A 25089-nucleotide genomic window follows, 5' to 3' on the forward strand; every position below is an offset into this window, starting at 1 on the left:
GTCGCGGTGACGCGCGCGACGAGACCGCGCGGCGGACCGTCGCGAACGAACGAACAGACGAACGAACGAACGAACGATGGAACGCATCGCGAGCCTGGACGCGACGAACGCGACGAACGCGACGACGACGGAGGCGACTGGCGATGGTGAACGAACGATGGTGATGCTGGTCGATCGATACGCGCCCGAGGACGCGAACGCGCTGACGACGCCGACGAAAAAATTGGAGGCGGTGCGAGCGTGGCTCGAACGCGGCGGCGCGCTGTGCGCGAGCGGACCGCCGGGATGCGGGAAGGCGAGCGCGATCAAGTGCGTGGCGAAAGAGTTTGGATACGAAGTGAGCGAATGGAAAGCGCCGACGCCGACGCTGTGGAGAGAACACGCGCACGCGAGAGGGAATGAAAATTATGGGATAGAGTACGCGAGCAAGGTGGACGAGTTCGCGGCGTACGTCGCGCGGGCGACCAAGTACGAACCGTTGTCGTTTTTAAAGCCCACGACGAGGGGCGGAAACGGCGCGCGCGGCGCGCGAAATGGAAGTGCGAACGGGACGTCGACGGCGAAAGGAAAGTCGCGAGGCGTGGTGTTGATGGTGCGAGACATTCCGAGCAGCGACGAGAGCGGACGCGCGCGCGTGCTCGAGGCGATTCGAACGTTAACCACGGCGCGGAACGGACCGCCGTGTGCGGTCGTGCTCACGGAAGAAGACGATGGGGGTGGTGGCGGTGGATCGAGCAGTCGAGGAGAGATACTCGCCCGGGACGTGAGAGCGGTGATGGAGCAAGCGGGGGCGACGTGTATTAATTTCAACGCCACGACGGCGGCGGCGATGACAAAGACGTTGCTGCGCGTGCGCGAGGCTGAGGGATTTGTCATCCCGGATTCGGAAATCGACGCCATCGTGCAAGCATCACACGGTGATTTGCGCAGCGCCCTGGGAGCGCTCGAGTTCTGGTGCATGGGAAAGACAAAGCCAGATGCGGCGAAAAAGCCGGCGAAAAAGGCGCCCAAGCGCAAGCGCGGCGAACCCAAGGAGGCGCCTTCGGAAGCGGCCGTCGCGCGCGCCAAGATGAGCTCCCGCGATCAAGGCCTGGGATTATTTCACGCCCTCGGCAAGTTTCTTTACAACAAACGCGAAACCACAGAGGTTATGGAAATTAAAGGCTTTGAAACCATGGACGAATCGTTGCGGCGACCGCCGGCTCGGTACGATCCCGAGGAAGTCCTCTCGCGCTCTGGCATAGGCGCCGAAACCGCGGTGGGTTTTCTGTTCGAAAACTTTCCAGATTTCATAGATTCTAGATGCATAGATTGGGTGGCGGCCGGAACGAGATACTTATCGGACGCCGCGATATTGGCTCGAGGAGGCGTTTCGACGTACGGCTTTCGTCGCGGACGCGAGGACGTGGGCGACGAAGGCGACGGCGCGATCGACCCCAACGTCCTCGGCGAGTACGCCGCCGGTTCGGTGGCGACGCGTGGAGTTTTATTCTCTTCCAAACGATCCTCCGCGGGCTTTCTCCCCATGCGTGGACCGAGCGCGATGAAAAATGATCGCGCCGCGGCTTCGAACCGCGAGGAAGTCCGCGCCGTCGTCGCCGCCGCGCACGACGGCGACTTCTCCGTCGGCGGCACGACGACCGCCGCCGCGATCGAGACCCTTCCCGCGTTGCGTTTGATCTCCAGCGCTTCCTCTGCAGGCGCGGCTTTGGTTCCTTTCCTTCCCGCTCGTTGGCGTTCCGCTCGGGAGGACGACGCCGCGTTTCGCCGTCGCGTCGCCGCCCTCCCTCTTCCCGCCGCCGCGCCTCTTCCCGCCGCGCTCGCCTCGGGCGTCGCCTTGGCGATCGATCGCGGCGCCAAGGGTGCGCACGCGCCTCCGTTAACCCTGGACGACATCGACGATTTAGAGGACGACATCGAGTCCGATTCCGACCCCTGAGCGTCCCGCGAATGCAACCAAAAGATGAAACCAAAGCCGCGCCGCCGCCGACGGTGACGCGACATCGCGTCGCGTCGCGTCGCGTCTCGTCTCGCCGTCGTCGCGCCCGACGACCGCGCGCGGCTTCGAGGACGCGCGCGCGGATCCGCGATGGAGTTCAGGCCGTACGTCACGCCCGAGCGCGGCGCGTGCGGCGGCGTCGTCGCGCGCGTCGCGTTGCTGTCGCTCGGCGGCGCGCTCGGATTCATCACCTTCGTGCTCGCCGCGTACGCGGTGAGCGAGACGCGCGCGATGCGAGACGAGATGGAAGCGAACCGCGCGCACCCGTTCTTAACCCTGGGACGCGTCAAGGCGGGATACGCGGGCGCGAGCGCGTATCGAGGCGCGGGATCGTGGCACGATCAAAAGCCCATGCCGAACATCTCGGGGATCTCGGGCGTGAGCGATTTACAAGCCGTGACGGGTAATCACGGTAACGTGTACCTGTTCGGCGGAATCGACACCGCGGGAACCGTGCTCGATCGGGTGTTGGAGTACGACGTGATTCGTCAGACGTACGCCACGAAGCTGCCGCTCGACGACGCGCGGGCGCGCTTCGGCGCGGGCGCGCTCACGAGTGCTTCGACGGGACTCGTCGATCGAATCGTCGTCGCGGGCGGCGTCGATTCGACTCAAAACGCGATTAAAACGGCCGAGTATTACGATCTCTCTACTGGTCGTTCCGCGGCGCCGGGCCTGAGCTACGATCACATGGACGGTTGCATGGCGAGCACCGGCGACGCCGTCTACATGATGGGCGGCTGGAGAGCGGTTGGATACGATTGGTTCAGCGTTTCTAAGGTTGAAAAGCTCACCCGTACTGGCACCGCGTGGGAAACTATGGCCGACATGCCCTCCCCACGCGGTGACTGCGCCGCCGCTGGTTTGAAAGGCAAGGTGTACGTCGCCGGCGGCTACGACGACGCGACTTTCAACCACACCGTGGGTTTCAAAAAGAATCTCTACATGTACGACCCCGCCACGAATACGTGGACGGAAAAGGCACCGATGAAACACGAACGCGGCGATCTTCAACTCGTGGCGCTTGACGACACTCTGCTCGCCATCGGCGGGGAAATCAAGCAAGCCCGACCCGACGGTTCGCACGCGAACATTGTCGCGTCGCACTACGTCGAGGAATACTTTCCCGAAAAGGATCAATGGGAAGAGCGTGCGTACATCGGTAACGCGCGATTCCGATTCGGCGCGGCAAAGTCCGACTGGGGCACGCACGTCTTTGGCGGTTCTCCAGTGTGCCTCGACCCGGTGAACGCCAATGTGTACACCTATTGCGACGGCTTGCAAATGAGCAGTCACGAAGTCTACTTTGAACTCTCTCATCCGGACGTGTGGGTCAACTACGACGCCGCGCACGAGTTCTAAGAGCTGATTAATTTAAACGATCGGCGAGCACTTGTTTGTTTTCCTCGTCCGCGCATGGCTCGGCGGCGAGGTGTTGTCTCTTTGGCGTAGACTAGATAGAGATCAACCTTTTTGCACTTCTTTTTTCCCGGCGTCGCGGTTTCCGCGGCGCGGGATTGTTTCTTTGGCAGTAGATGATACTAGACAGAAACAACTTCTTTAATCTTCCTACATACTTACGAGCTACTCACTAATATCTATCACGCCGATTCCGCGTACACGACGTACGGCATCGTCCCGAGCGTCACCGGCGACGTCGTCGAATCTCCGACGGCGCCGCGAACGGTGCCCAAACCGAGATTGTACGTCCCCGCTTTTAACGCGGGAGCGACGCACACGATGCCCGCATCGGCGTTTGCATCCGTGGTCACGAGCGGGGTCCATCCATTGACGACGATGGACCCGAAACGACACGACGTCATCGACGTCGCCGCGACGCTATTCCCCAAAGTGAAAACCACACGAGTGCCGCCGTACGTCGGTCCAAGATGCGGCGCTATGGAGTGCTGGTACACGAGCGTATTTCCCATGAAGGAATACTTCGGCCCGCTCGCTACGGCGGCTAGACTACTCCCCGCGACGATCACTTGCACGGACGACGACACCGTTCCCACGTACGGGGTCTCGCACGCGATGAGCGCGGACGAGACGAACGAGCCGAGCGAAGAGCCGCTCTTGTCCACGCCGAACGAACATCGCGGCACCGCGCCGTCGCCGGCGCGGACTGTTTCGTGGAAGTTATTCCCCGTGACCCACACCACGGCACCGCCTTCGGATGGACCGCGCGCAGGCGAGACCGAGGACGTCGTCGGCGTCGCGGTAATCTTCAAAACGACGTCGCTGTCGTGCGGTCGCGACGTCGGCAAATCCCGACCGTGGTAACTCATCATCACCGTCACGAATCCCGTGGCGAGCTGATTGTCGTGCAAACACGCGCTGCTCGTACTCGTCGCGGTCTCACCCACACCTTGAGTGACGCAGAGCAAGGATAACGAAAACGTCGGATACGGGTCCGCACTCCACGAATACGTCGTCGGAAGCGTACCGCTTTCGCTCGCGGATACCACGCCGTAAAATTCATCGACGACGTCCAAAGTCGCCCCGGCGCTCTTCTTACCCGAGTTCATCGACGGTACCGCGGCCACCCAAACATCTTTCGACGTCGCGGGCGCCATCGCGGGCGCGATGACTGTGATCGTGTACGCGTTACTCGCCGAAGCCGCGACGCTAATCGCGCCAAAGCGCACGTACGGCGCTCCGTCGTCCGTAAACATGGCGCCTAAAATCCCCGCCACGGTGACGTCGACCCCGATCCCCCCAGTCACGTGCGTCGCGTTCTTATCCTTGCTCGTGATCGCGAGCGCGTCCAAATTAATTCGTTCTACGAGCGCCACTCGACTCTCTCCGAAGCTGTACATGGACGCCTCCTCCGCGCTCGTCGACGGCGCCGCGAATCGCGGCACTTCGCACATCACGAGCGCGCTCGACACGTACACGCCCATGCCGGCGTAAGAAACCTCGAACCCTCCGCTCGTCGCCCCTCGCCACTCGCACTCGCGCGCGCGCCCGACGATGTCCGGACTCCCGTCTTTCGGCAGCGCGTTTCGTCCCGTCAGCCTCGACACGTCGCCCTCCGTCGCCACGTGCGGCGACGACCTCGTCAGCACGCCGTTCATCTCGCGAACAAAGTTCACCACGCTCGACATTCCGAGCTCGTGAAACAGCACCGCGTCGACGCCACCGTTCGAGCTCAACCCCAACGCGACGAATCCCTCGCGTCCGCTCGGCGTATCGCACCGCACTCCCGTCGTTCCCGCGATGACGCTCGCGTCGTACGACTCCCCCGGCGACCCCCCGAACACGCATCGCAGCTGTCCCGGCACGCTCGCCGCCGCCGAGCTCCCGGGCGGAAAGTTCAACCCGAACACATCCACCCCTCCCGTCGTTCCGAGCGACGTCGTCGTCGACGGCACGCCCACCGCCAGCAAACCGACGTCCGACGCGTGCGTGTATCCTCGCGCGCCGCGTCCTCGCGCGCGCCACCACGCCGCGCACGCCGCGACCGCGCGCGCGTCGAAGCGCCGTCGCGCGCGCGTCCGCGTCGTCGTCCTCGCCTTCGCTCGCCTCGACCGTCGCGCGTCGTCGACGCGATCGCGCGTCGCGCGCGCGCGTTCGCGCGTCGCCCGCGACCGTTCGTCCCGCGGCATCGAATCGAATCGAATCGCGCGCGCGTCGTCGTCGTCGCGTCGCGCGTCGTCACCGCGCGCCGTCTCGCGCGTCCGACGCGCGTCGCCGCATCGCGCGCGCGCCTCGCGATCGCCGCGGTCGCCGGTCGCGCGCGCGTCCGTGTGCGGGCGCGGCGCCGCGACGTCGCGCGCGAACCGATCGATCGATCGATCGATCGATCTCGATCGCGATCGACGCGTCGTCGATCGCGGGTTCGATTCGATCGACGACGCGTCGATCGCGATGGGTTCGATTCGAGCGATCGACGCGCGCGCGCGATGCCTCGCGATCGCGCGCGATCGCGATCGCGATCGACAGACGACGACGCGACGGACGCGTCGGCGCGAACGACGCGCGACTCGCGCGCGAGGCATCGCGCGGGCGATCGCGGCGATCGACGCGGCGCGCGACGCGGCGCGCGACGCGCGGGGACACCGTGAATCGATAATCATCCACGTGTTCGCATCTTGCGGATGAGCGCGTCCGTGGCGTCGCCGGAGACGGCGAAGAAACAGCGAGAGGAAGACGCGCAGGCGTTGAAGCGCGCGATGGACGCGGTGGCGAACCCGACGCGAGTGGAGGCGACGACGGAGACGACGGAGACGACGGAGACGACGGAGACGACGACGAAGGACGCGAGCGAAGAGGCGAAAGAGGACGCGGTGGAGACGACGACGACGACGACGACGACGACGACGACGACGAATGAAACGGAACGACCGCAACAGACGGCGACGGACGAGGACTACGCGCGATTGGATGCGTATTTGAGTACCGGGTTCGGTTTGGTGCACGCCGACGGGAAAGACGGCGAGGGGCGAACGGTGGTGACGGTGAACGCGACGCGGATTCCGGGCTGGGCCGGCAGCGCGGATCGCGATAACTCGATGAATCTCATCATCAATACGCTCGAACGCGTGGCGGCGGCTGGGGAGTACGTCGTCGTGGTGTATTTCGGCGACGACGACCGATCGAAGGGCGTCGTGCCGACACACTCGCTCAACTGGCTCGGCGACCTCCACGACAAGTTGGCGTACGCGGTGCGGAAAAACGTGCAAAGAATTGTCTTCGTGAACGCGACGTGGATCATGAGCAGCATCATCTCGTTGACGATGACGTTCGCCACGTCAAAGGCGAGCAAGAAATTCGCGTGGACCAAATCCCTGGACGACATGGACAAGGACACGGGATACAACGTCCACCAAGCGATGTGCGGCGAAAAGTTTCTTGCCTCGGTCGGTAGAAAAGTCGTGTACGCCGAATCCGAAGCCGCCGCGCCCGCGCCCGCCGCATCGTCGTAAATAGTAGTCGAATTTTAATCGAATGCAAGAGTTGATACTCGTCCACGTCGCGCGCGGCGTTTCGATTTCTCATATGAATGGGATTTTATTAATCAATTACGTACGTTAAGGAGGGGTATTACTTCTTCACCGCCTTCAACACGGCGGAGAAATCTTCGTCGTCGCATCCATCGCGTCTCGCGCGCTTGTACAACTCGTTCGCCGCGGCGGCGACGGGCATCTCTTGGGCGAGCTCGTCGGCCAACGCGATGGCCAATCGCATATCCTTTTGCTGGTGCTTGAGCGGGAACGCCGGAGCGAATTTCCCGGCGTTCATCGACGGACCTTTGAGAGCGAACATCGGCGACGCGATGGCGCCCAAAGAGATCACTTGAAGCAAAGTGTCCGGATCCAAGTCGCACTTTTCCGAAAGCGTCAAGCCTTCGGCGAAGGCGCCCATCATGCTTCCCATGATCATGTTCACCACGAGCTTCATCTTCGCCCCTTGACCGACTTCGCCCAGGAAGAAATGCGCTTTGCCCATGGTTTCCAGCGGCGCCTGGCACCTTCCGTACAGCGCTTCATCCCCGGCGCACAAAAAGATGAGCGCGCCGTCCTCGGCGGGTTTCTTCGACCCGCTCACCGGCGCCTCCAAAAATTCCGCCCCCGTCGATCGCACGATCGCCGCAATCTCGCTCGACGTCTTCGCATCGACCGTGGACACGTCCACGTATCCCTTTCCAGCGCTCAATCCATCCTTCGCCGCGCGCGCCACCGCCAGCGCCGCCTCCGGCGTGCTCACCATGACGAACGTCACCTCCGCCGCCGCGCACGCCTCGCTCGCGCTCTTCGCCTCGCGCGCGCCCGCCTCGACCACCGGCGCCGTCGCCGCGCTCGTGCGATTCCACACGATCACCTCGTGTCCCGCGTTCAACAGGTTCTTCGCCATGGGCACGCCCATGATCCCGCATCCCAGAAACGCGATCTTCATCGCCTTCGTCGACGCGTTCGCGACGCGCGGAGACGCGCGGTTCGCGACGACGCGCGATCGATCGAGCGCGCGTCCGCGCGCGTTCGACGACGCGTTCGAGTGTGCGCTCGAGTGTGTGCGCGCACCGAGGGCGCACGACATAGTCTGCGGGACGGCGTCCGCGTCCGCCCTCTCGCCGTCGCGTCGTCGTCGACGATGACGGCGCGCGACGCCGCGATTCGAAACCGCGATGCGTTGAATCGCTCACGCGCGTGATGCGTTACATCTACATCGCTAACGCGCCGACCCCTCGAGCTCGTCTCGCAGGCGCATCTCCAACTCGCGCTTGGCGGCGAGAATCTTCGACACCTCGGAGACCGCGGCGCGGAGCTGGCTCTCGAGCATGGACTTGGCCGTGCGCTCCGTCGCGAGGTCGCGCTCGAGCTCGGCGACGCGAGCCCTGAGCGCGGAGAGCTCGTCGGGGGCGTCGTCCTTGGACGGACCGGGCATGCCGCCGGTGTACGCGCGGGGTGAAGACGCGCGCGCGCCGGCGCGCGCGCTCGATGACGTGGACGCGGCTGTCGACCGACGCGCTCGGTGCGCGTCGGCGCGCGCGGGATTGGGAGCGAGGGCGACGGAAGACGCGAGCATGGCGACGCGCGGCGCGCGCTTCGCGCAGTGCGGCGCGCGGGTCGGTTGACGCGGTTTTTTGTTTTTCGTTTATACAACATCGTTAGGCGATGATCGCGCGGATTACCTGTTTTCGCTGTAAATCTTGGCACCTTCGGTGGTGAAGTCGGCGTTTTTGAAGTTGAACGTGCGCACTTTGTGCTTGGCGCCGCCGTAGTTGAGGACGCCGTCGGACACGCCCGTGCCTTCGTATTGTAATAAGCGATCCCACTCTTCAGTTTGCTTGCCGTAACGGAACAGAGCGAGAGTGCTCGGGAAGTGCGTGTCGTCGCACACGTTGGCTTCGGCTTGCGCGGACGCCAGCGCTTCGGCTTCATCGCTCGATTGTAAGAGCGCGCGGCGTCTGCCCGGCGCGTCGAAGCAGGTGCTAATCTTCAAGCAGCGGGGAGCGCTCTGCAAGTGCACGGAAATGCGCGAGCCACCGATCAAGGGTTCGTGGATGAACGCACCCTGCTGATCGGCCAAGTAGCCCCAGCCCTTCTCCGCGCGCTTTTGCCACGCGTGCGTCGCGCTCTCGCTCGCGAGCTCAAACGACTGCGCGGCGAGTTCGTCTTTGCAGTCGTCATCCGAGTACAACATTAACCCACTCAAGTCCCACTGGTTGTGCGTCTTACTCGGTGACTCGCTCCCCTTCAGCGATTCTAATCGCCACCAGTCACCCAATCGCCCCGCCTCCTCGTCTGCCTCGTCTTCGCCGTCCATCAACTCCACCGTAGGTCGTCCCGTCTTCGGATCCTTCTTCACGTTGTTGAATTGATGTCTCTCCGTCGGTGAAGACAGCGCGAACTTCGTCACCGCGTCTCGCGTCGCCGGATTTACCATCGTGTACACCAACAACGCCATGCTTGCGATCAACAAGATCGAACTCGCGAGATTACACCGGCAAAACACATTCGTCGAGTTGGCGTTTTGCTTCGCCTCCTCCGAGGAGTCGAATATATCATCCACGAGATCGCTCTCGTCCGCGTCGACGCCAGGTCCGATCTCCACATCTTTCTGTTGTTCGTACGCACCCACGGCGTGCGCGGGCGGGGCGTCAGGGCCGAGAGACGCGAGTAATCGCGCCTTATCGTCATCCTCCAATCCTCCGTCGTCGTCGACGAAACCGCCCTCGTCGTCGTCGTCCACGGTGAATTGCGCGCGTTTAGACATCGGCCTCGCGTGCGCGAAAGTAGTTTCTTCTCAACCGTCCGTTCGAGCGTCCGCGTGTCGCTCGCACGCGTCAACGTCTGCGGCGAGATCGCGGTCCGATGCGATCCACACGAGGTGGCGCCGAGACTCGCGGCGCGTTGACAGAGGCGGACGCGGCGTCGATCGTCGAGGCGGAACGCGGCGGCGGGGATTACCGTGAAGTAATGACGGTAAAGTAATGAAAAATAATCAATAATGACAACACGGAGAGAACGACGCGCGCACTCATAACTCGCTCTTCGCCGCGAGCTCGTCCTTCGCTGCGAGCAGCGCGGCGGCGGTCGCTTGTTGAGTCGACGCGCCCGAGTCTTTCAGTTCGCCAAACGTTTGCGAAATCGATCGCACCATCTTAGCTATGTCTTCCGACGACGCCGACGCGCTGTTCGCGGTGGCTTTCTGTTTGCGAGGCTTGGCGCCCAAATCCGGCAGTCCGGCGATTTTCTTCGGCACGGCGTCTTCGACGGCGCCCGGCGCCAAACATTCTCCGAGCGCGCTCGTCCCCGAAGTGTGCCGCATGCGCTGTTCAAACATTCCCAACATCGGTCCCAACGCTTGACCGATTTCCGTCGACAAGAACACGTCCGGTAAATCCAGAATCTGCTGCGGAATGTCTTTACCGACGAGAAACATCGCCGCCTCCGAGGTAAAGTTGTTGCAGTTGTGTCTCAATAAATTGTACGTTTCCGACGTGTATCGCGGTTGCACCTCGCGCAAGAAATCGCGAAACATCTCCTCGTCCACCTCCGTCGTCCCCAACGCCTCGACGCGCAACGGCGCCCCGAACTGCGTCTGCACGTGCGACGCCGGCGCGCACTGCAAGCCTTGCCCGAACCAATACTCCTTCCCGTGCACGACGATGCCGGTGTGATACACCGCCTCGATCTCCTTCCCCAGCAACTGCTGCGACATCATTCGCGCCATTCCACCGCTATCGAGCGCGAGTCGTCGTTTCGTCAGTCACCGCGTCGCCGCCGTCGCGTCGTCCGCGTCGTCGCGTCTTCTAGAAGATGCTTCATCGCGTCGCGTCGCGTCGCGTCGCGTCGCGTCGTCGCGTCCTCGCGCGCGCACCTCAGGTCGTACACGTGCAACGAGACGTCGTGCGTCGTCATCGCGTCGCGTTCGGGCGCGCTCGACGTTCGTTATCCCTCGTCGCGCGAGCGAGTGACGTCGAGTCGGTCGTCGGTCGGCGGCTCGTCTCGACGCGCGATCGCCATCGCGCGACGCGGACGCGCGATACGCGCACCGACGCGCGCCGACGTCGAGCTCGACGAGAGACGACGACGACGACGACGACGACGACGACGACGCGATGCCCGCGCGCGCGAGCGCGAAGCACGCCCTCGGATGCCTCGCCGTCGGCGCGATGCTGCGGAAATGCGTGGACGCGCGACGACCGAGATATAAAAAGCGACGCGGTGCGTACTCGACGCGGACGCGGGCGAGCGCGGACGGCGCGGTCGCGCGGTGGCACAACGCGGATTTACCGCACGCGAAAGCGTTTCGCGTCGAACCGTTCGAGGGGTGCGGGACGGTGCACGAGGTGTTCGAGTACGCGGTGAAGCGACACGCGAGCAGACCGGCGCTGGGCGAACGGGACGTCGAGGAGACGACGAAGACGACGACGAGCGACGGGCGAGAGGTGGAAAAATTACGATTGGGAGGGTATAAATGGATGACGTTTCGAGAGGCGAGCGAACGGGTGAGCGCGATCGCGAGTGGGTTGGTGGATCTCGCGGGGTTGAAGCCGCAAGACAAGGTGATAATCTACGCCGATACCAAGCGCGATTGGCAGCTCACGGCGCAGGCGTGCTTTCGAATGAATCTCACGGTGGTGACGATTTACGCCACGCTCGGTGAAGACGGGGTGAAGCATGGGATAAATCAAACCAAGGCAAGCGTCGTCGTGTGCGATGGAAAACTCTTGAAGACGTTGACAAACGTCGCCGGGGATTGTCCGTCGCTCAAGCACGTGGTGACGATGGGCGAGCCCGAACAAGCGTCGTTGGATAAGTTACCCAAGAGTGTGTTCCAAATCGGACTAGACGAGGTCGCAACGCTCGGTGCGCGCAAGCCCATGGCGGCGCGGCCGCCGAAATCGACCGACATCGCGGTTTTGATGTACACCAGCGGTACCACGGGGGCGCCGAAGGGCGTCATGTTGAACCACTCCAACGTGTGCGCGACGATGACTGGCCTCAAAGACGCGGGTGATTTTACCAATAAGGACGTCTACTTGGCGTACCTGCCGCTGGCACACATCATGGAGATGGCGGCGGAAACGGTGATGCTCGCTCTCGGTGCCGCGATCGGTTACGGCTCGCCGCAAACGCTCACGGACACTGGATTGAAGCTCGCGCCGGGCACGCGAGGCGACGCGCCTACGTTGAAGCCGACGTTCATGGTGTTCGCTCCGGCCGTGCTCGATCGAGTCCGTCAAGCCGTGCAGGCCAAGTTTAGCGCCGCAAAACCGGCGTTGAAGAAACTCATCAACGCGGGCTTGGTAGCGGGTCGTAAAGACTTTGAAAACGGTAAAATCGGCGCGCCGTTCTTGTACAACGCCATCATCTTTAAAAAGGTGCAAAAGCTCATCGGTGGACGCGTGCGTATCATGATTTCTGGGTCCGCGCCGCTGTCGCGCGAGACGCAAATCTTCATGCAAACGTGCTTCCGATGCCCGGTTCGTCAAGGTTATGGGTTAACTGAAACCGGTTCGTGCGGTACCATCGCTTCGTTTGACGATTATTCGCCAACCGTCGGTCAAGTCCTCACCTCGGTGAGCATCTCTCTCCGCGATTGGGAAGAAGGTGGATACCGAGTCGCGGACGAAAAAGACCCGTCCATCGGTATGCCTCGCGGTGAAGTTCTCATCGGTGGTCCCGTCGTGTGCCAAGGGTACTTCACTGCGCCTCACATGCCCGACCCAGAGCTCGAAGCGAAGAACGCATCCGAGTTCTCCGTCATCGACGGCGTGCGTTACTTCCACACCGGCGATGTCGGCCAATTCACCGCTGACGGTCAATTGATGATCATCGATCGCAAAAAAGACTTGGTCAAGCTTCAACAAGGCGAATACGTCGCCCTGAGCAAGGTCGAGAACGTCTTGAAGCAATCCCCGTACGTCGCCATGGCCATGGCGTATGCCGATTCCAAGCACTCGTATTGCATCGCCGTCGTCGTCGTCAACGAGGCGCCGCTGAAAAAGCTCGCGTCGAGCAAGGGCATCACCGGCGACGTCGACACGCTGTGCGCAAACTCCACGATCATCAAGGAAATTTCATCTGCGTGCAAATCGGCGTGTAAGACTGGGAAACTCGTCGGTTTCGAGACGCCGACGACGTACATCTTAACCGCCGAGCCGTGGACTCCGGATAACGACTTGGTCACCGCGGCGTTCAAGTTAAAGCGACAAAACATCGTTAAAGCCTTCAAAACAGAAATCGATCGCGCGTACGCGTGAGTGTTCTTGTCAATCATCGCATCAAAGCATCTTCTCAACGTCGTCGCGTCTCGCGTCTCGAGTCCCAGCCAGTCGCGTCGAGTGGTCATTCCACGAACCCATCGTCGCTCGCGCCCCAATCCGCGACGCGTCATGCCGCTCGCGACATCGCGCGCTAAGAAACACGACGCCATCGACGACGCGTTGACGGCGGAAGACGCGCGAGAACACGCGGATAAGTTGGCGAAATCTTTGTCCATCTTCGCCACGATCCCGCGCGCCATCGCCGAGGCGCACATTCGTTTACGAGGTCGAGCGTGTCCAGACGAGCGCGCGAGCGACGCCGACGTGCGAGGCGCGCTACTGAAAGCGCTGAGCGATGAAGTCTTGGCCGAGCGAGAGTGTAAGCTAAAGGGAACGAAGTTTGAGCCGTACGTGAACGCACGGCCGAAGCCGGCTGCGGCTGCAGCGGCGGCTCGAACGGGACGGACGACGACGCGCGCGGTGGTCGATGGCGATCGTCGAAGCGCGTCGAGAGAGACGAAAATAATCGGTGGCGATCGTGGAGACGGCTCCGATAGCGATAGTTCGGTTGGTGTGGCGAGCAAATTCGTGCCACGGGAAATCGAAGACGAAGACGAAGACGAAGACGAAGACGAAGACGAAGACGAAGACGCGACGACGAGCGACGACGAGGAAGAAGAGTATAGCAGTGACGGAGATTATAGCGGCGAAGATGACTACGCCGATGACGGTGGAAATTTCTTCGGTCGAGCGGCAGAGGAACCGCCGGCACCTGAAGGGGCGAATCCGTTCGCGAGCATGGGGGACGTCGATTTCGGCGAAGAGGCGCGCGCACAAATCGAAGAAGCGAAGCGTATCGTGGCCGAACGCAAGGCGCAAGCGTCGAATTTAGCGGATGCATTAGCGAGCCTACAAACGTCGGACCCGGTGTCGCCGACGCCTTCAGGCCGTGTCGCGTTCAGCGACAAGGGCGACGACGTTGCCAGCATCGCCGGCTCCATCGCGGGTTCAGACTTCACCGACCGCTTCGATGCGATATCAATAGCTTCCATCGCCGCCACGCTCGGATCTGACGCCACAGATCGAGTTGCAGACGTCGACGGGAGTGAATTCGACGTCGCCAGTCTCGCATCTCATGGCACGCATCGTGCGACCACCGACCTCGGCTCGGACGACGAGCGCGAAGCCGCAATTTTCGAGAGCGAGGACGAGCGCGACAGCGTCAGTTCGGACGAGCGTCACGGCGCCAAGGAAAATGCTCCACCATCGCCTCCATCACCGTAGTAGCTCGCTTTAACACAACGCACCGTACGCGATACTCGCGCTCGACGGGCGCGAACGCCGCGCTCGGGGCAAACTGAAATCGCCACGTCACCGTCGCCGAAAAGGTCAATCGAAACGCGTCGTCCCGCACTTCTCGACCGCCTCGGTGCGCGCGCGCGACGCGCGCCCGACGACGCACGCCGCGCTTCGTAAACTCTCGCGTCTCGCGCGGTCGTCATGACGGCGCCGAGCGTGAGCAACGGCACGACGCGTTCGCTGATTTGGTTTCGCAAAGCGCTGCGCGTCCACGATAATCCCGCTCTCGCCGCGGGCATCGCGCGCGCGAAGAGCGCGCAACCGGTGTTCGTGCTCGATCCGTGGTTCTGTAAGCCCTCGCGGGTGGGGGCGAATCGCATGCGGTTCTTGTTGCAATCGCTGCGCGACTTGGACGCGACGCTGCGAGAACGCGGCAGTTCGCTGCTGGTGCTGCACGGCGAACCGCGAGTGGTGTTGCCGCGAGCGTGCAAGACGTGGAAGGTTGATTTGGTGACGTGGGAACACGATATCGAACCGTATGCGAAAATGAGAGACACCGCGGTGCGAGGCGCGCTGGAGCGCGCGGGAGTAGAGTGCGCGTCGTCGAGCGGACACACGCTGTACGACGTGGAGGAGATGTTGGCGAAGTGTCATGGGAAACCACCGACGACGTATTCGCAGTTTTTGAAGATTGTAGATAAAATGGGTGCACCTGCGGCCGCTTTGGATGCGCCGAAGGCGATGCCGGCGCCGTTCACGGGGACAGCAGAGGAGACGAAGGAATTAGTCGCGGGAGTGGCGGATGCGTACGGGATCCCCACTTTGGAGGAGCTCGGTTACGAAGCCATGCATGACGACGAAGGTTTTCAAGCGATCGGAGGTGAAACCGAAGGCTTGAGACGTCTACGCAGACAACTGTCGCGCACGGAATGGGTGCACACGTTTCAAAAGCCAGATACAAATCCCACGACGCTTTTTCATGCCTTGGGCGCGAAAAAGCCAAAGCCAAAGAGTCCGTTCGAAATCGCAGCGCGAGACGCGGGAAGCAAAAATGACGCAACAAACACTGCAGCGAATAGTGATATGCTGATGACACCGTCCACGACAGCGCTGAGTCCGTACATGAAATTCGGTTGCGTGTCGCCGCGAGTGTTTTATCACGAGCTCAACGCCGTGCTCGCAAAGTTTGAGGGCAAAGGTCAACCTTCGCAACCGCCGGTGAGTCTCATGGGACAACTGATGTGGCGCGAATTCTACTATCTCGTCGGCGCGGGGACGCCGAATTTCGATAAGATGGAAGGAAATCCAATCTGCAGGCAAATTCCTTGGAACAAGGATCGTGAGCTCTTCGCGGCTTGGGAGAACGCGCAAACCGGGTTCCCTTGGATCGACGCCGCGATGACCCAGCTTCGCCTCGAGGGATGGATCCATCACTTGGCTCGACACGCCGTGGCGTGCTTCCTGACCCGTGGTGATCTATTCGTGCACTGGGAGTGGGGCAGAGACACGTTCGATCGCGACCTCGTCGACGCCGATTGGGCGCTGAACAACGGCAACTGGATGTGGCTCTCGTGTTCGTGTTTCTTTTACCAATATTTCCGAGTGTACGGTCCGCACTCGTTCGCGAAAAAGTACGACAAGGACGGCGCGTACGTCAAGCACTACCTCCCCGTGCTGAAGAATATGCCCGCCAAGTACGTGTACGAACCTTGGCTCGCCCCTCTCGACGTGCAGAAGAAAGCCGGTTGCGTCGTCGGCGTCGATTATCCCGCTCCGATCGTCGACCACGCCACGGCGAGCAAGGCGTGCATAGATAAGATCGCCACCGCTTACGCCGCTCACAAGGACGCCACCGCGGTGGCTGGGAAGAAGCGTAAAGCCGGCGAATAAACTCGTTGATTCGTTAATTTAAAAAGCCTCTCGCGCGCGGCGTCCACCACACTGCACAGGCGCCTCACAACGCGACGCGCGTTCGTCATGTCGCTCGAGCGCGAGCGCTTGCTCGATCGCGCGACGTCGAACGCGGCCGCGTCGTCGCGCGATGACAGACGAACGCGCGCTGTTCGTCTCATCGCCACCGCTTCGTGCGTCGGCGTCGCGACGTACGCGCTCGCGCGCGCCAGCGGGATGATGTTCGCACCGTCGCTCGGTAACACCCAACGCGATTCGCGCTTCGGCGCATCGTCCATCGACGCTACCGAGCGAACGGTGCGAGAGTATAAGGACGAATTGTCAATCCTCTCGTGGTCGCACGATCGCGGATTCGAGACGCACAGAGGATCGTGGAGGCAGGAGGCGCGAAGCGCCGACGCGAACGAGACGCCGGACGCGCCGGCGAAGGACGAGCGCGACGTGTCGAATCGTCAACGAGGGGCGGCAACGCTGATGGCGCAAACGATCGCAAAGTACATGCCTGGTCGATTATCGGAGACGTCGGCGCCGTTCGAGTTGTTGTACTCGACGTGGGACATGCCGTCGACGCCGTGCTTGGACGCCGAGTACGCGCAGAAGTTGTGCGAGTTTGATCGATGGGTACCTATATTTAACTTTGGGAGCTCGTTCAAGGATCAAACCGTGCTGCCGACAATGGTGCCAGCCACGCTCGGCGCGCTTCGTAGTTGTTTCATCGAGGGTTTGAATCCGCATTTAGGCTTTAGCGCGGACGACGAGCCACAGTGCGACTTTTTACGCTTCCCGACGACAAAGTATTCCGAGCAAGGAAAGTGCGACGCCAAGCTCGCTCAGTGTCGGTATCACGGATTGTTTTCGCTCAATGCCGTGGATGATAAGTCGATGTACGAGTGGGATAATCTCAAACCGCAGGTGGAATGGCGCGGGAGCGACTATTCGTTTCTCGCGCCCCGGGTACCGGGGCACAAGCCTGACGCGAATGAGTTTTTGAGCGAAATCGCGTCTTCAGCCAATGTTTCGCAGGCCTTACACGATATGGCGTTTTCCACCGATATTGGACCACGTCTCAGGGCGGTACTGTTTTCAAAGTTGTACCCCGAGCTCATCGACGCCAAGTTTTTCAACTGGAAAAATCAGTCGAGCGCGCGCGACAAGATGGCCGCCGAACTCGGTATTGACGCCACGGAACGCTTAACTGAAGAGGCGCTGGGCAAATACAAGTATCATCTCGACCTCGGCGGTGGTGGAGGGACGACGTGGAGCGGACTGATTCCCAAACTCACCATGCCGGGCGTGCTGTTGCACCACGAGACGTCGATGAAGGATTCGTACTTTGACACTCTGAAGCCGTGGGTGCACTACGTGCCCGTCGCAGAAGACCTACACGACGTTTTTGAGAAGATTTCTTGGTGCGAAACGCACCCCGAGGAAGCACGAAATATCAGCGCCAACGCCAACGACTGGGTTCGCGACTTCCGAGGCTTGAAATCGCTGCTTCGTCACAACTATCAAGCCCTGGCGATTCCCTTGGCGAAAACGCTCGATCCCTCTGGCGAGACGCTGCTAGACTTTGAAGCCGCGCACGTGGCCGCGCGCGCCGAGCGCCTGGCCGCGCGCGCCGCAAAACTCGCCATCAAAGCGTCCAGAGACGCCGCCAAAGCCGCGAAGGCCACCAACGTTTCCGATTAACCCCCGTTCCGCGCTGTATCAACAGTATCAACACCATCCGTCCACCAGCCGCGCGACGCTCCGTTTTCAAGCCTCCGCCATCGATCGCTCGACGCGCCACACGCGCGCGCGATGCTCGGTCGCGCGCGCGATGACGTCGCCGAGCGCGCGGCACTCCTCGACGTCCCCGACGCCCCGTCGTCGTCGCGCGTCGCCGACGTCGACGTCGACGTCGACCGACGCGCGCGCGCGGGACACCAACACCCAAGCGCTTCGCCCGTGTTTCGCTCGCGAGTGCTCGGGTTCGCGTGCGCGTTCATCCTCGTCGCGTGCGCGTCGCGCGTGGGAAACGTTCCCCTGAGACTGCGACCGCCGATCGAGAAGCGCACGGCGCGCACGGTGAAAGAGTACGGACACGAGGGGGAGTTGCACTTGCTGCGCTGGACGTCGGCGGGTGGATTCGAAGCCGTCGAGTTGGGTCAGTCGACGGATGGCGTCAAGCAGCGCGCGGTGGAGGCGGTGAAGGTGATGATTGAAACGATAAAGAGGTATTACCCGCATCGGCTCGAGGATGGGCGGAATCCGTTCGAGTTGCTTTTCGAAGTATCGGACAAGCCGTCGACGCATTGCGTGTCCGCGCAGGCGAAGTGCGCGACGAGAGCGTGGGCACCGATATATGCGTTCGGTAGCGTGCCGAAAAACGTCGAGCACGTGTTACCGACGATGATTCACGCGCCCTTGGTTCCGCTCGCGTCTTGTTACACTGAGAACATCGCGACGTACAACGTGTCCATGAGTGGGCTTGACGCTGAGACGACGTCGTGCCCGTTTCTGAATTACCCGACGAAAAAGTATAGCGAGTTGGCCAAGTGTGATCCGGACGGCGATGTGAGCGGACAAGCTGCGTGTACGCCATACGCCCACGGATTATTTTCGCTCGACGCCGTGGAGGACAAGTCGTTGTACGAATGGAACTCGTTGGTTAACAAAGTCTTTTGGAGAGGGAGCGATTACGCGTTCTTGACGCCGTCGTACCCGGATTTTGCCTCGACGTCCGAAAACTTTTTGCCATGGTTGATGGAAGAGGCGAACAAAATGAAAGCGATGAAGATGTTGTTGCGAAATAGTGACGTCGGTCCGCGCTTTAGGGCGGTTCTGATGTCGAAGTTGCACCCCGAGCTCATCGACGCCAAGTTTTTCAACTGGAAAAATCAGTCGAGCGCGCGCGACAAGATGGCCGCCGAACTCGGTATTGACGCCACGGAACGCTTAACTGAAGAGGCGCTGGGCAAATACAAGTATCATCTCGACCTCGGCGGTGGTGGAGGGACGACGTGGAGCGGACTGATTCCCAAACTCACCATGCCGGGCGTGCTGTTGCACCACGAGACGTCGATGAAGGATTCGTACTTTGACACTCTGAAGCCGTGGGTGCACTACGTGCCCGTCGCAGAAGACCTACACGATCTTGCTGAACGCGTGCGATGGCTCGAAACCCATCCGACCGCGGCGCAGCGCATCAGCGCCAACGCCAACGACTGGGTTCGCGACTTCCGACGCCTGCGATCGCTCTTGGCGTACAACTATCGCCTTCTCGCAGTTCCGCTGTCGCTCTCCCTCGACGCCAAGCCGTTACCGTTATTTGCACCCTCCGCGAGCGTCCAAGCGACGAAATCCGAAGCCGAAGCCATCGACGCTGACCTCGCGTCGCCGCAACATCGCGCCGCCGTCGCCGCCGCCGGCGCGTCTCGCCGCCGTCGCGCGTCGGCTCGCCCCGCGGCGCGCGACACCCCCCGCGCGCCGTCGCTCTAGTCCTAGAACACCGTCCGTTAGTTTATCACGCACCACTTCGTTCATCGCGCGCGTCGCTTTCGCGCCCGCTCGCGGCCGTCTCCTTCTTCTCTCCTCTCCTCTCTTCGCGCGTCCGCGGCGGCTCGCGGTCCCGGTCCTTCTCAAGATGTCCCGCCCGATCGACGCCCACTTCGATCGGCATCGCGCGACGCGCGCGTGGACGTTGGACGCGCGATGCGACGCCGCGCGCGCGAGTCGACGCGCGGTGCGTTCGCGTGCGTTCTGTTCGCGCTGCTCGCCGCGGTGTGCGCGCGCGCGAGCGATTACTACGCCGCGCTCGGCGTGTCGCGCGGCGCGGAGGAGTCCCAGATCAAGCGCGCGTACCGAAAGCTCGCGCTGAAGTACCACCCGGATAAGAACCCGAACGACGAGCGCGCGAAGAAAAAGTTCACGGAAATCTCGCAGGCGTACGAGGTGCTGAGCGATAAGGAGAAGCGGTCGATATACGATCGGTACGGCGAGGACGGGGTGAAGCAACACGAACAGAGCGGCGGACGAGGCGGCGGCGGGGCGCAAGATATCTTTAGTCAGTTCTTCGGCGGCGGTGGACCGTTCGGAGGATTCGGGGGATTCGGAGGAGAACAGGAAGAACCGGAAACGCCGAAAGGGACGACGATTAAGGTTGATTTGGGGATGACGGTGAAGGAAATTTATCTCGGGGCGACGGCGCCGGTGACGCGGGAAAAGTTGGTGACGAAGAGCGCGAGAGGGACGAGGAAGTGTAACTGCCGACAGAAGCTCGTGACGCGACAAGTCGGACCGGGGATGTATCAGCAGTACACCGAGCAAACGTGCGAGGATTGCCCGAACGTTAAATTGGTGCGCGAGCGCGCGGATCTAAAAGTCGAGGTCGATGCGGGCGCCCCCGTCGGGCACGAAATTCTATTTTTTGAAGAAGGCGACGCGATGATCGATGGCGACCCCGGAGATTTGCTCTTCGTCGTGCAAACTTTGGAGGATAAAGAGAACAGGATCACGCGCGTCGGTAAGAGCGATTTGCACATGACGTACGAAATTACCCTCGTCGAGGCGCTCAACGGATTTTCTAAAATCTTCAAGCACTACGACGGCCACGACGTCGTCATCGCTCGAACCGGGGTGACGGTACCTTTCGACAAAATGACGCTCAAGGGCGAAGGCTTGCCGAAGCACAATCAATTCAAAAAGTTCGGTGACATGTTCATCACGTTTCAAGTCCAGTTCCCGGCGTCGTTGGACCAGAAGCAACGCGACGTCGTCTCGAAGACGTTCGCCTCGTCGAAATTTGTCGAGGTCGGCAAAGTGGTCGTATAAATCAATTACAACGTTGCGATGGTATATTTCACCAATAACCTATCGATTCTTGGATGATGTTAAACGTTCTTATTATTTGTTCTTCACCGTCTCGCGCGCTTGAAACGTTGTGTCGCGATTTCACGTCGGGAGTCGCGCTTTTACTTGAGCAGCAAATCCAGTTCGATTCGCGAAAAATCGACAGTCGCCGGCGACGTTTCGAGCTTCTTCCCCTTTCTACCGCCCATCGTCGTCGAACCGAGGATCAAGCTCGCCTCGACGTTGGCCGTGAAGGCGGTCTTGTCGCCGTCGTGCAGCTCGAGATTCCTCTTCACGCAAAAGCCGTTTTGCATCGCCGGAGACGTCACGCCATTCGTCGTCAAAAACTGAAACCCGACGTACGGTTCGTGATCCTTGTAATCGAAGTTCCCGCTCACCTTCAGCTGCACCGCGTCCAAATCGAACGTCTTCTCGTAAAACACCGTGTGCTTGCGCGTGTCGAGATTAATGTCTCCGTTGAACCACGAATCCGTCACCTTCCACTGCAGGTTGGGCTTGTAATTGAAGACCTCCTTCCCGAACGCCTCGCCATCGTTCGCCGCCTGCAGCGGCACGTCCGTCCCCGCCGTGACGACCACGTCCGGCGCGATCGGTATCCGCAATCGAAACTGCTTTCGAATCCGCAGCAGCACCTCGGGCGCGCTTCCAAACTTGACGTACTTTTGCAGCGAATCGAGCCCGCTCTCCACCTTTCCCGTCAAGTCTTCCAGCGTGTCGACCGCGGCGTCGCGCGCGTCTTCCACGTGCTCGTTCCACGATTGTTGTTTTCGGTTCATCGTCGCCGCGCTCGAGCGTCTCGCGCCTCGCGCCTCGCGTCGGGGCGTCGGGGCGTCTCGGAATCCGGTCGCGCGACCGGACGTCGACCGCGACCGCCCGGACGAGTCGCGAACGGTCGACGCGACCCGCAGACGGCGACGGCGACCCGCGGACGGCGACGGGCGCGATGGACGATAGAAAAAGTGCGCGCGATGACGAGCGATGATGGCGACGACGCGACGACGCGACGCGCGCGAGGGAACGACGCGACGACGCGAGGACTGACGGCGACGACGACGGGACGAATTGCATCGTTTGTAGAAATCGGTATCGGGTTGACGAGCTTTGGATGCGGATTCACCGCGCTCGGGGTGGTGTTTTTCTTCGACCGAGGGTTGTTAGCGATGGGGAATCTGATGTTCCTGTCGGGGGTCACGCTCACGATCGGGCCGAAGCAGACGGTGAAGTTTTTCGTGAGGCCGAGGAACCAACGCGGGGCGTTTTGTTTTCTCTTCGGGCTGGCGTTGGTGCTGTACGGGTGGCCGTTTATCGGGTTATTGGTGGAAGGGTACGGGTTTGTGGCGCTGTTTAGTGCGTTCTTCCCGACGGTTTTGATATTTTTAAAGAGGGTTCCGGTGTTGGGGTCGTTTCTGTCGCTTCCGGGCGTGAAACACGTGACGACGAGCATCATAGGAAAATCGCAAACGCTGCCGGTGTGATCGCGTTCGCGGGGCGAAGGCGGAACTACCTAGAATAATAAGAATCATTGTTGTGAATGGATGAATGTCATAGGGCGTATCTATATCTAGCGTTGTGTCGGCGTTGTCGTGTGTGTGTGCACGCGTGCGCGCGCTCGCGCGATTTACGCGCAGGCGGATGAATCCGCCGTGACGGTGTCGAACGCGGCTTCGTCGTCTTGCGCAGCTAATCGTTCCAGCGCTTCGATCGCGCTCGTACCGAAACCTTTCGGTTCACGGCTGGAGACGGAATCAACCACGAAGTCAAGCGTCACGATAGCCACTGCCGGTGTCGGCAAGCGCTTCGCGAACGGAACGTAAACGTCGGCGTACGGCGCTCGATGCGCGGACTTGTTGGGAGCCATATCGACGACGACGACGACGGGAGAGTTCCTCGGGGACGAGGGCGACAATGAATCGCCGATGTCTTCGATTCGCGTCACCACGGCGCCATCGGCTCGAGCGAATTGCATGTTCATCTCGAGCTGATTCGAGTCGCGAAATTTGCCGAGATAGACGAAGTGCCAGGTCGAGAAAACTTTTGCGCCACCGTTCTCTCGCGCTCGTTTCGGTCCACCGAGATTTCCGCACGAGTCGCCTTGGATCTCGAACGCATCTTCATCCACGCAGCGTTGCTGTTCCAAACACGATTTCACCCACGCGCTGCTCAAGATCCAGCACCCTTGGATGAGCGCTTCGTAAAATTTGGCGCTCTTCTTTCGTAAAACCATGCTTCCGGAATCAACCTTGCCTTTGCCGAAGACGACGTGCGTCGTTTGAGGCGAAAACATCGACTCATAGACGAAGTCAAACTGCTTGCAGAACTTTTCCAATTCCTTCTTTTCGGCGTCAGACAAGAGAGAGCCGCACACGCGAGTCTCGCGCGTCGTCTTGAGAAGTTCGTAGCTGGAATCCGAAGGATCGATGGAAACGAGCGACTTTTGACGCTTTGTCGCAGACTTGCCGTTCGTCGGCGCTTGTGCGCGCTTCAAACTGGGCGCTCTCGTAGCCGGTCGCTGCGCGGGCAGAAGCGCGAGAGGAAGAGTCGAGTGCGCCGGGCACGAAATTGAAAAGTGCTCGCCGTCGTACGTCGTTCCCTGAACCAGTCGCGCGCACCAAATATGATACGATTTCTTGCATCTCGATTCGCTGCACCCCGACGGAGCACCCACTTTCTTGCAGTAGGCACACTTCAGACTTTTCGCTCTCCGGACCTCCGCGCAAACGTTCGTCAAGCCTCCGTCGACTGAGCTCACGACGAGCGGCGCCCAAAGCGCGCACGTCGTGTGACAGTGTTCCACGACCGTTTTCCTCGAAATCTTCTCCTCGAAACGTTCGACGCTTTCCCCAACCTCGCTCCCACGCTTGCAAAACGCGCACGGATGGCGACCCTGGACGGCAGCGTTCGGATCGATCACCGCTCCCGTCCACGGCGCGCGCGTCTCCCTCTCCACCGTCTCCTCCGTCGCCGTCGACGCTTCTTCTAATTCCCCCACCAACTCCTCAAACGCCCCGTTCCCACGTCGCCCACCTCCGTTTTCATCTCCAAACGCATGCGGTAGCGTTGGAAGCTTTCGCATGTTCGCCATGATCTCCTTCAACTGCGACACGCTCGTTCTTCGCTGCGGCGCTCGCGCGTTGTGCTTCCTCAGCTGCGTCGCCGGAATCTGTGACCCATACGGCACTTCCGTCTCCATCACCGACGCCACCGCCGCCAAAACGTTCGTATACGCGCTCACAATCTTCTCAAACCGCTCATCCTTCCGCGACTCTCGCTTCGTGCACGGCGCTCTGCACGTCGGGCACGGCTGTTTCCTATCGAACAACGTCTTCGCGCACGCCGCGCAAAAATAATGCGAGCACGCCAGCTTCGTCGGCTTTTTCGGCAGGCTCAGGCACACCGCGCAGCACAAGTGTTGTCCGAGCGCGTCCAGCGACGTCGTCAGCGTCGTTTTCGCCGTCTCCAGGCACGCGTCCAGCGTCATCCTTCGGTGCCTCGTTTGAATTCAATCGAATGCAATCCACCACCGTTTCCTCGTTTCCGCCTCGTTTCCGCGTCGCGTCGCGTCGCGTCGCGCGCGCGCGTCGACGGCGTCGCGTCGCGTCGCGCGCGCGTCTCGTCGTCCGTCCTCGCGCGCCGTCGCGCGTCGCGCTCTCCCGTCGCGCGCGCCGCCGTCTGTCGCGTCCGAGAGCGTCTTCTCGGACGCGCCGATCGATCGATCGGATCGATCGATCGATCGAATGATCGGCACTCGGCGACGATGATGATGATGGTGAGGACGACGACGACGAGGACGACGACGACGACGACGACGCGC

General features: G+C 61.4%; 17 protein-coding genes across 17 annotated transcripts; 10 read left to right on the top strand and 7 right to left on the bottom strand.

Annotated features, from left to right (window-relative positions):
- Positions 1 to 157: 157 nt before the first annotated feature.
- Positions 158 to 1939, top strand: OSTLU_31479 (predicted protein; the record flags this gene model as incomplete). The annotated part of the gene is made up of 1 exon (XM_001417609.1): positions 158 to 1939. The coding sequence occupies one exon, from the start codon at positions 158 to 160 to the stop codon at positions 1937 to 1939; it is 1782 nt and encodes a 593-aa protein (XP_001417646.1).
- Positions 1940 to 2350: 411 nt separating this feature from the next.
- On the top strand, positions 2351 to 3361 carry OSTLU_15262 (predicted protein; the record flags this gene model as incomplete). The annotated part of the gene is made up of 1 exon (XM_001417610.1): positions 2351 to 3361. One exon carries the CDS (start codon positions 2351 to 2353, stop codon positions 3359 to 3361), a length of 1011 nt encoding a protein of 336 aa, XP_001417647.1.
- A 239-nt stretch (positions 3362 to 3600) lies between these two features.
- Positions 3601 to 4674, bottom strand: OSTLU_15263 (predicted protein; the record flags this gene model as incomplete). Its single annotated transcript, XM_001417857.1, has 1 exon — positions 3601 to 4674. The coding sequence occupies one exon, from the start codon at positions 4672 to 4674 to the stop codon at positions 3601 to 3603; it is 1074 nt and encodes a 357-aa protein (XP_001417894.1).
- A 1277-nt stretch (positions 4675 to 5951) lies between these two features.
- On the top strand, positions 5952 to 6967 carry OSTLU_24493 (predicted protein). The gene has a single exon (XM_001417611.1). It carries the CDS (start codon positions 6100 to 6102, stop codon positions 6925 to 6927), a length of 828 nt encoding a protein of 275 aa, XP_001417648.1. The 5' UTR covers positions 5952 to 6099; the 3' UTR covers positions 6928 to 6967.
- Positions 6968 to 6992: 25 nt separating this feature from the next.
- Positions 6993 to 8030, bottom strand: OSTLU_45774 (predicted protein). Its single transcript, XM_001417858.1, has one exon. It carries the CDS (start codon positions 7895 to 7897, stop codon positions 7046 to 7048), a length of 852 nt encoding a protein of 283 aa, XP_001417895.1. The 5' UTR covers positions 7898 to 8030; the 3' UTR covers positions 6993 to 7045.
- Positions 8031 to 8170: 140 nt separating this feature from the next.
- Positions 8171 to 8386, bottom strand: OSTLU_31484 (predicted protein; the record flags this gene model as incomplete). The annotated part of the gene is made up of 1 exon (XM_001417859.1): positions 8171 to 8386. One exon carries the CDS (start codon positions 8384 to 8386, stop codon positions 8171 to 8173), a length of 216 nt encoding a protein of 71 aa, XP_001417896.1.
- Positions 8387 to 8595: 209 nt separating this feature from the next.
- OSTLU_31485 (predicted protein) lies at positions 8596 to 9790 on the bottom strand. Its single transcript, XM_001417860.1, has one exon. The coding sequence runs from the start codon at positions 9716 to 9718 to the stop codon at positions 8630 to 8632; it is 1089 nt and encodes a 362-aa protein (XP_001417897.1). The 5' UTR covers positions 9719 to 9790; the 3' UTR covers positions 8596 to 8629.
- Positions 9791 to 9982: 192 nt separating this feature from the next.
- OSTLU_15267 (predicted protein) lies at positions 9983 to 10486 on the bottom strand (the record flags this gene model as incomplete). The annotated part of the gene is made up of 1 exon (XM_001417861.1): positions 9983 to 10486. The coding sequence occupies one exon, from the start codon at positions 10484 to 10486 to the stop codon at positions 9983 to 9985; it is 504 nt and encodes a 167-aa protein (XP_001417898.1).
- A 127-nt stretch (positions 10487 to 10613) lies between these two features.
- OSTLU_24496 (predicted protein) lies at positions 10614 to 13252 on the top strand (the record flags this gene model as incomplete). The annotated part of the gene is made up of 3 exons (XM_001417612.1): positions 10614 to 10621; positions 10652 to 10709; positions 11277 to 13252. The coding sequence occupies 3 exons, from the start codon at positions 10614 to 10616 to the stop codon at positions 13212 to 13214; spliced, it is 2004 nt and encodes a 667-aa protein (XP_001417649.1). The 3' UTR covers positions 13215 to 13252.
- Positions 13253 to 13346: 94 nt separating this feature from the next.
- Positions 13347 to 14501, top strand: OSTLU_31488 (predicted protein; the record flags this gene model as incomplete). The annotated part of the gene is made up of 1 exon (XM_001417613.1): positions 13347 to 14501. One exon carries the CDS (start codon positions 13347 to 13349, stop codon positions 14499 to 14501), a length of 1155 nt encoding a protein of 384 aa, XP_001417650.1.
- Positions 14502 to 14717: 216 nt separating this feature from the next.
- On the top strand, positions 14718 to 16457 carry OSTLU_31489 (predicted protein; the record flags this gene model as incomplete). Its single annotated transcript, XM_001417614.1, has 1 exon — positions 14718 to 16457. One exon carries the CDS (start codon positions 14718 to 14720, stop codon positions 16404 to 16406), a length of 1689 nt encoding a protein of 562 aa, XP_001417651.1. The 3' UTR covers positions 16407 to 16457.
- A 186-nt stretch (positions 16458 to 16643) lies between these two features.
- On the top strand, positions 16644 to 18160 carry OSTLU_24498 (predicted protein; the record flags this gene model as incomplete). Its single annotated transcript, XM_001417615.1, has 1 exon — positions 16644 to 18160. One exon carries the CDS (start codon positions 16644 to 16646, stop codon positions 18114 to 18116), a length of 1473 nt encoding a protein of 490 aa, XP_001417652.1. The 3' UTR covers positions 18117 to 18160.
- A 63-nt stretch (positions 18161 to 18223) lies between these two features.
- On the top strand, positions 18224 to 19907 carry OSTLU_31491 (predicted protein; the record flags this gene model as incomplete). The annotated part of the gene is made up of 1 exon (XM_001417616.1): positions 18224 to 19907. Exon 1 carries the CDS (start codon positions 18228 to 18230, stop codon positions 19905 to 19907), a length of 1680 nt encoding a protein of 559 aa, XP_001417653.1. The 5' UTR covers positions 18224 to 18227.
- A 213-nt stretch (positions 19908 to 20120) lies between these two features.
- OSTLU_38754 (predicted protein) lies at positions 20121 to 21239 on the top strand (the record flags this gene model as incomplete). The annotated part of the gene is made up of 1 exon (XM_001417617.1): positions 20121 to 21239. One exon carries the CDS (start codon positions 20121 to 20123, stop codon positions 21237 to 21239), a length of 1119 nt encoding a protein of 372 aa, XP_001417654.1.
- A 140-nt stretch (positions 21240 to 21379) lies between these two features.
- On the bottom strand, positions 21380 to 22054 carry OSTLU_15274 (predicted protein; the record flags this gene model as incomplete). Its single annotated transcript, XM_001417862.1, has 1 exon — positions 21380 to 22054. The coding sequence occupies one exon, from the start codon at positions 22052 to 22054 to the stop codon at positions 21380 to 21382; it is 675 nt and encodes a 224-aa protein (XP_001417899.1).
- Positions 22055 to 22221: 167 nt separating this feature from the next.
- On the top strand, positions 22222 to 22753 carry OSTLU_31494 (predicted protein; the record flags this gene model as incomplete). The annotated part of the gene is made up of 2 exons (XM_001417618.1): positions 22222 to 22237; positions 22356 to 22753. The coding sequence occupies 2 exons, from the start codon at positions 22222 to 22224 to the stop codon at positions 22751 to 22753; spliced, it is 414 nt and encodes a 137-aa protein (XP_001417655.1).
- A 48-nt stretch (positions 22754 to 22801) lies between these two features.
- OSTLU_24500 (predicted protein) lies at positions 22802 to 24756 on the bottom strand (the record flags this gene model as incomplete). Its single annotated transcript, XM_001417863.1, has 1 exon — positions 22802 to 24756. The coding sequence occupies one exon, from the start codon at positions 24754 to 24756 to the stop codon at positions 22897 to 22899; it is 1860 nt and encodes a 619-aa protein (XP_001417900.1). The 3' UTR covers positions 22802 to 22896.
- Positions 24757 to 25089: the final 333 nt, after the last annotated feature.

Source organism: Ostreococcus lucimarinus, chromosome 5, assembly GCF_000092065.1.
Source record: "Ostreococcus lucimarinus CCE9901 chromosome 5, complete sequence".
In the NCBI taxonomy this organism is placed as follows: domain Eukaryota; kingdom Viridiplantae; phylum Chlorophyta; class Mamiellophyceae; order Mamiellales; family Bathycoccaceae; genus Ostreococcus; species Ostreococcus sp. 'lucimarinus'.

Bases quoted from the DNA above. Each gene is read 5' to 3' on its own strand.
- OSTLU_24493 (XM_001417611.1), top strand. From the start codon at position 6,100: ATGAGCGCGTCCGTGGCGTCGCCGGAGACGGCGAAGAAACAGCGAGAG.
- OSTLU_45774 (XM_001417858.1), bottom strand. From the start codon at position 7,897: ATGAAGATCGCGTTTCTGGGATGCGGGATCATGGGCGTGCCCATGGCG.
- OSTLU_31485 (XM_001417860.1), bottom strand. From the start codon at position 9,718: ATGTCTAAACGCGCGCAATTCACCGTGGACGACGACGACGAGGGCGGT.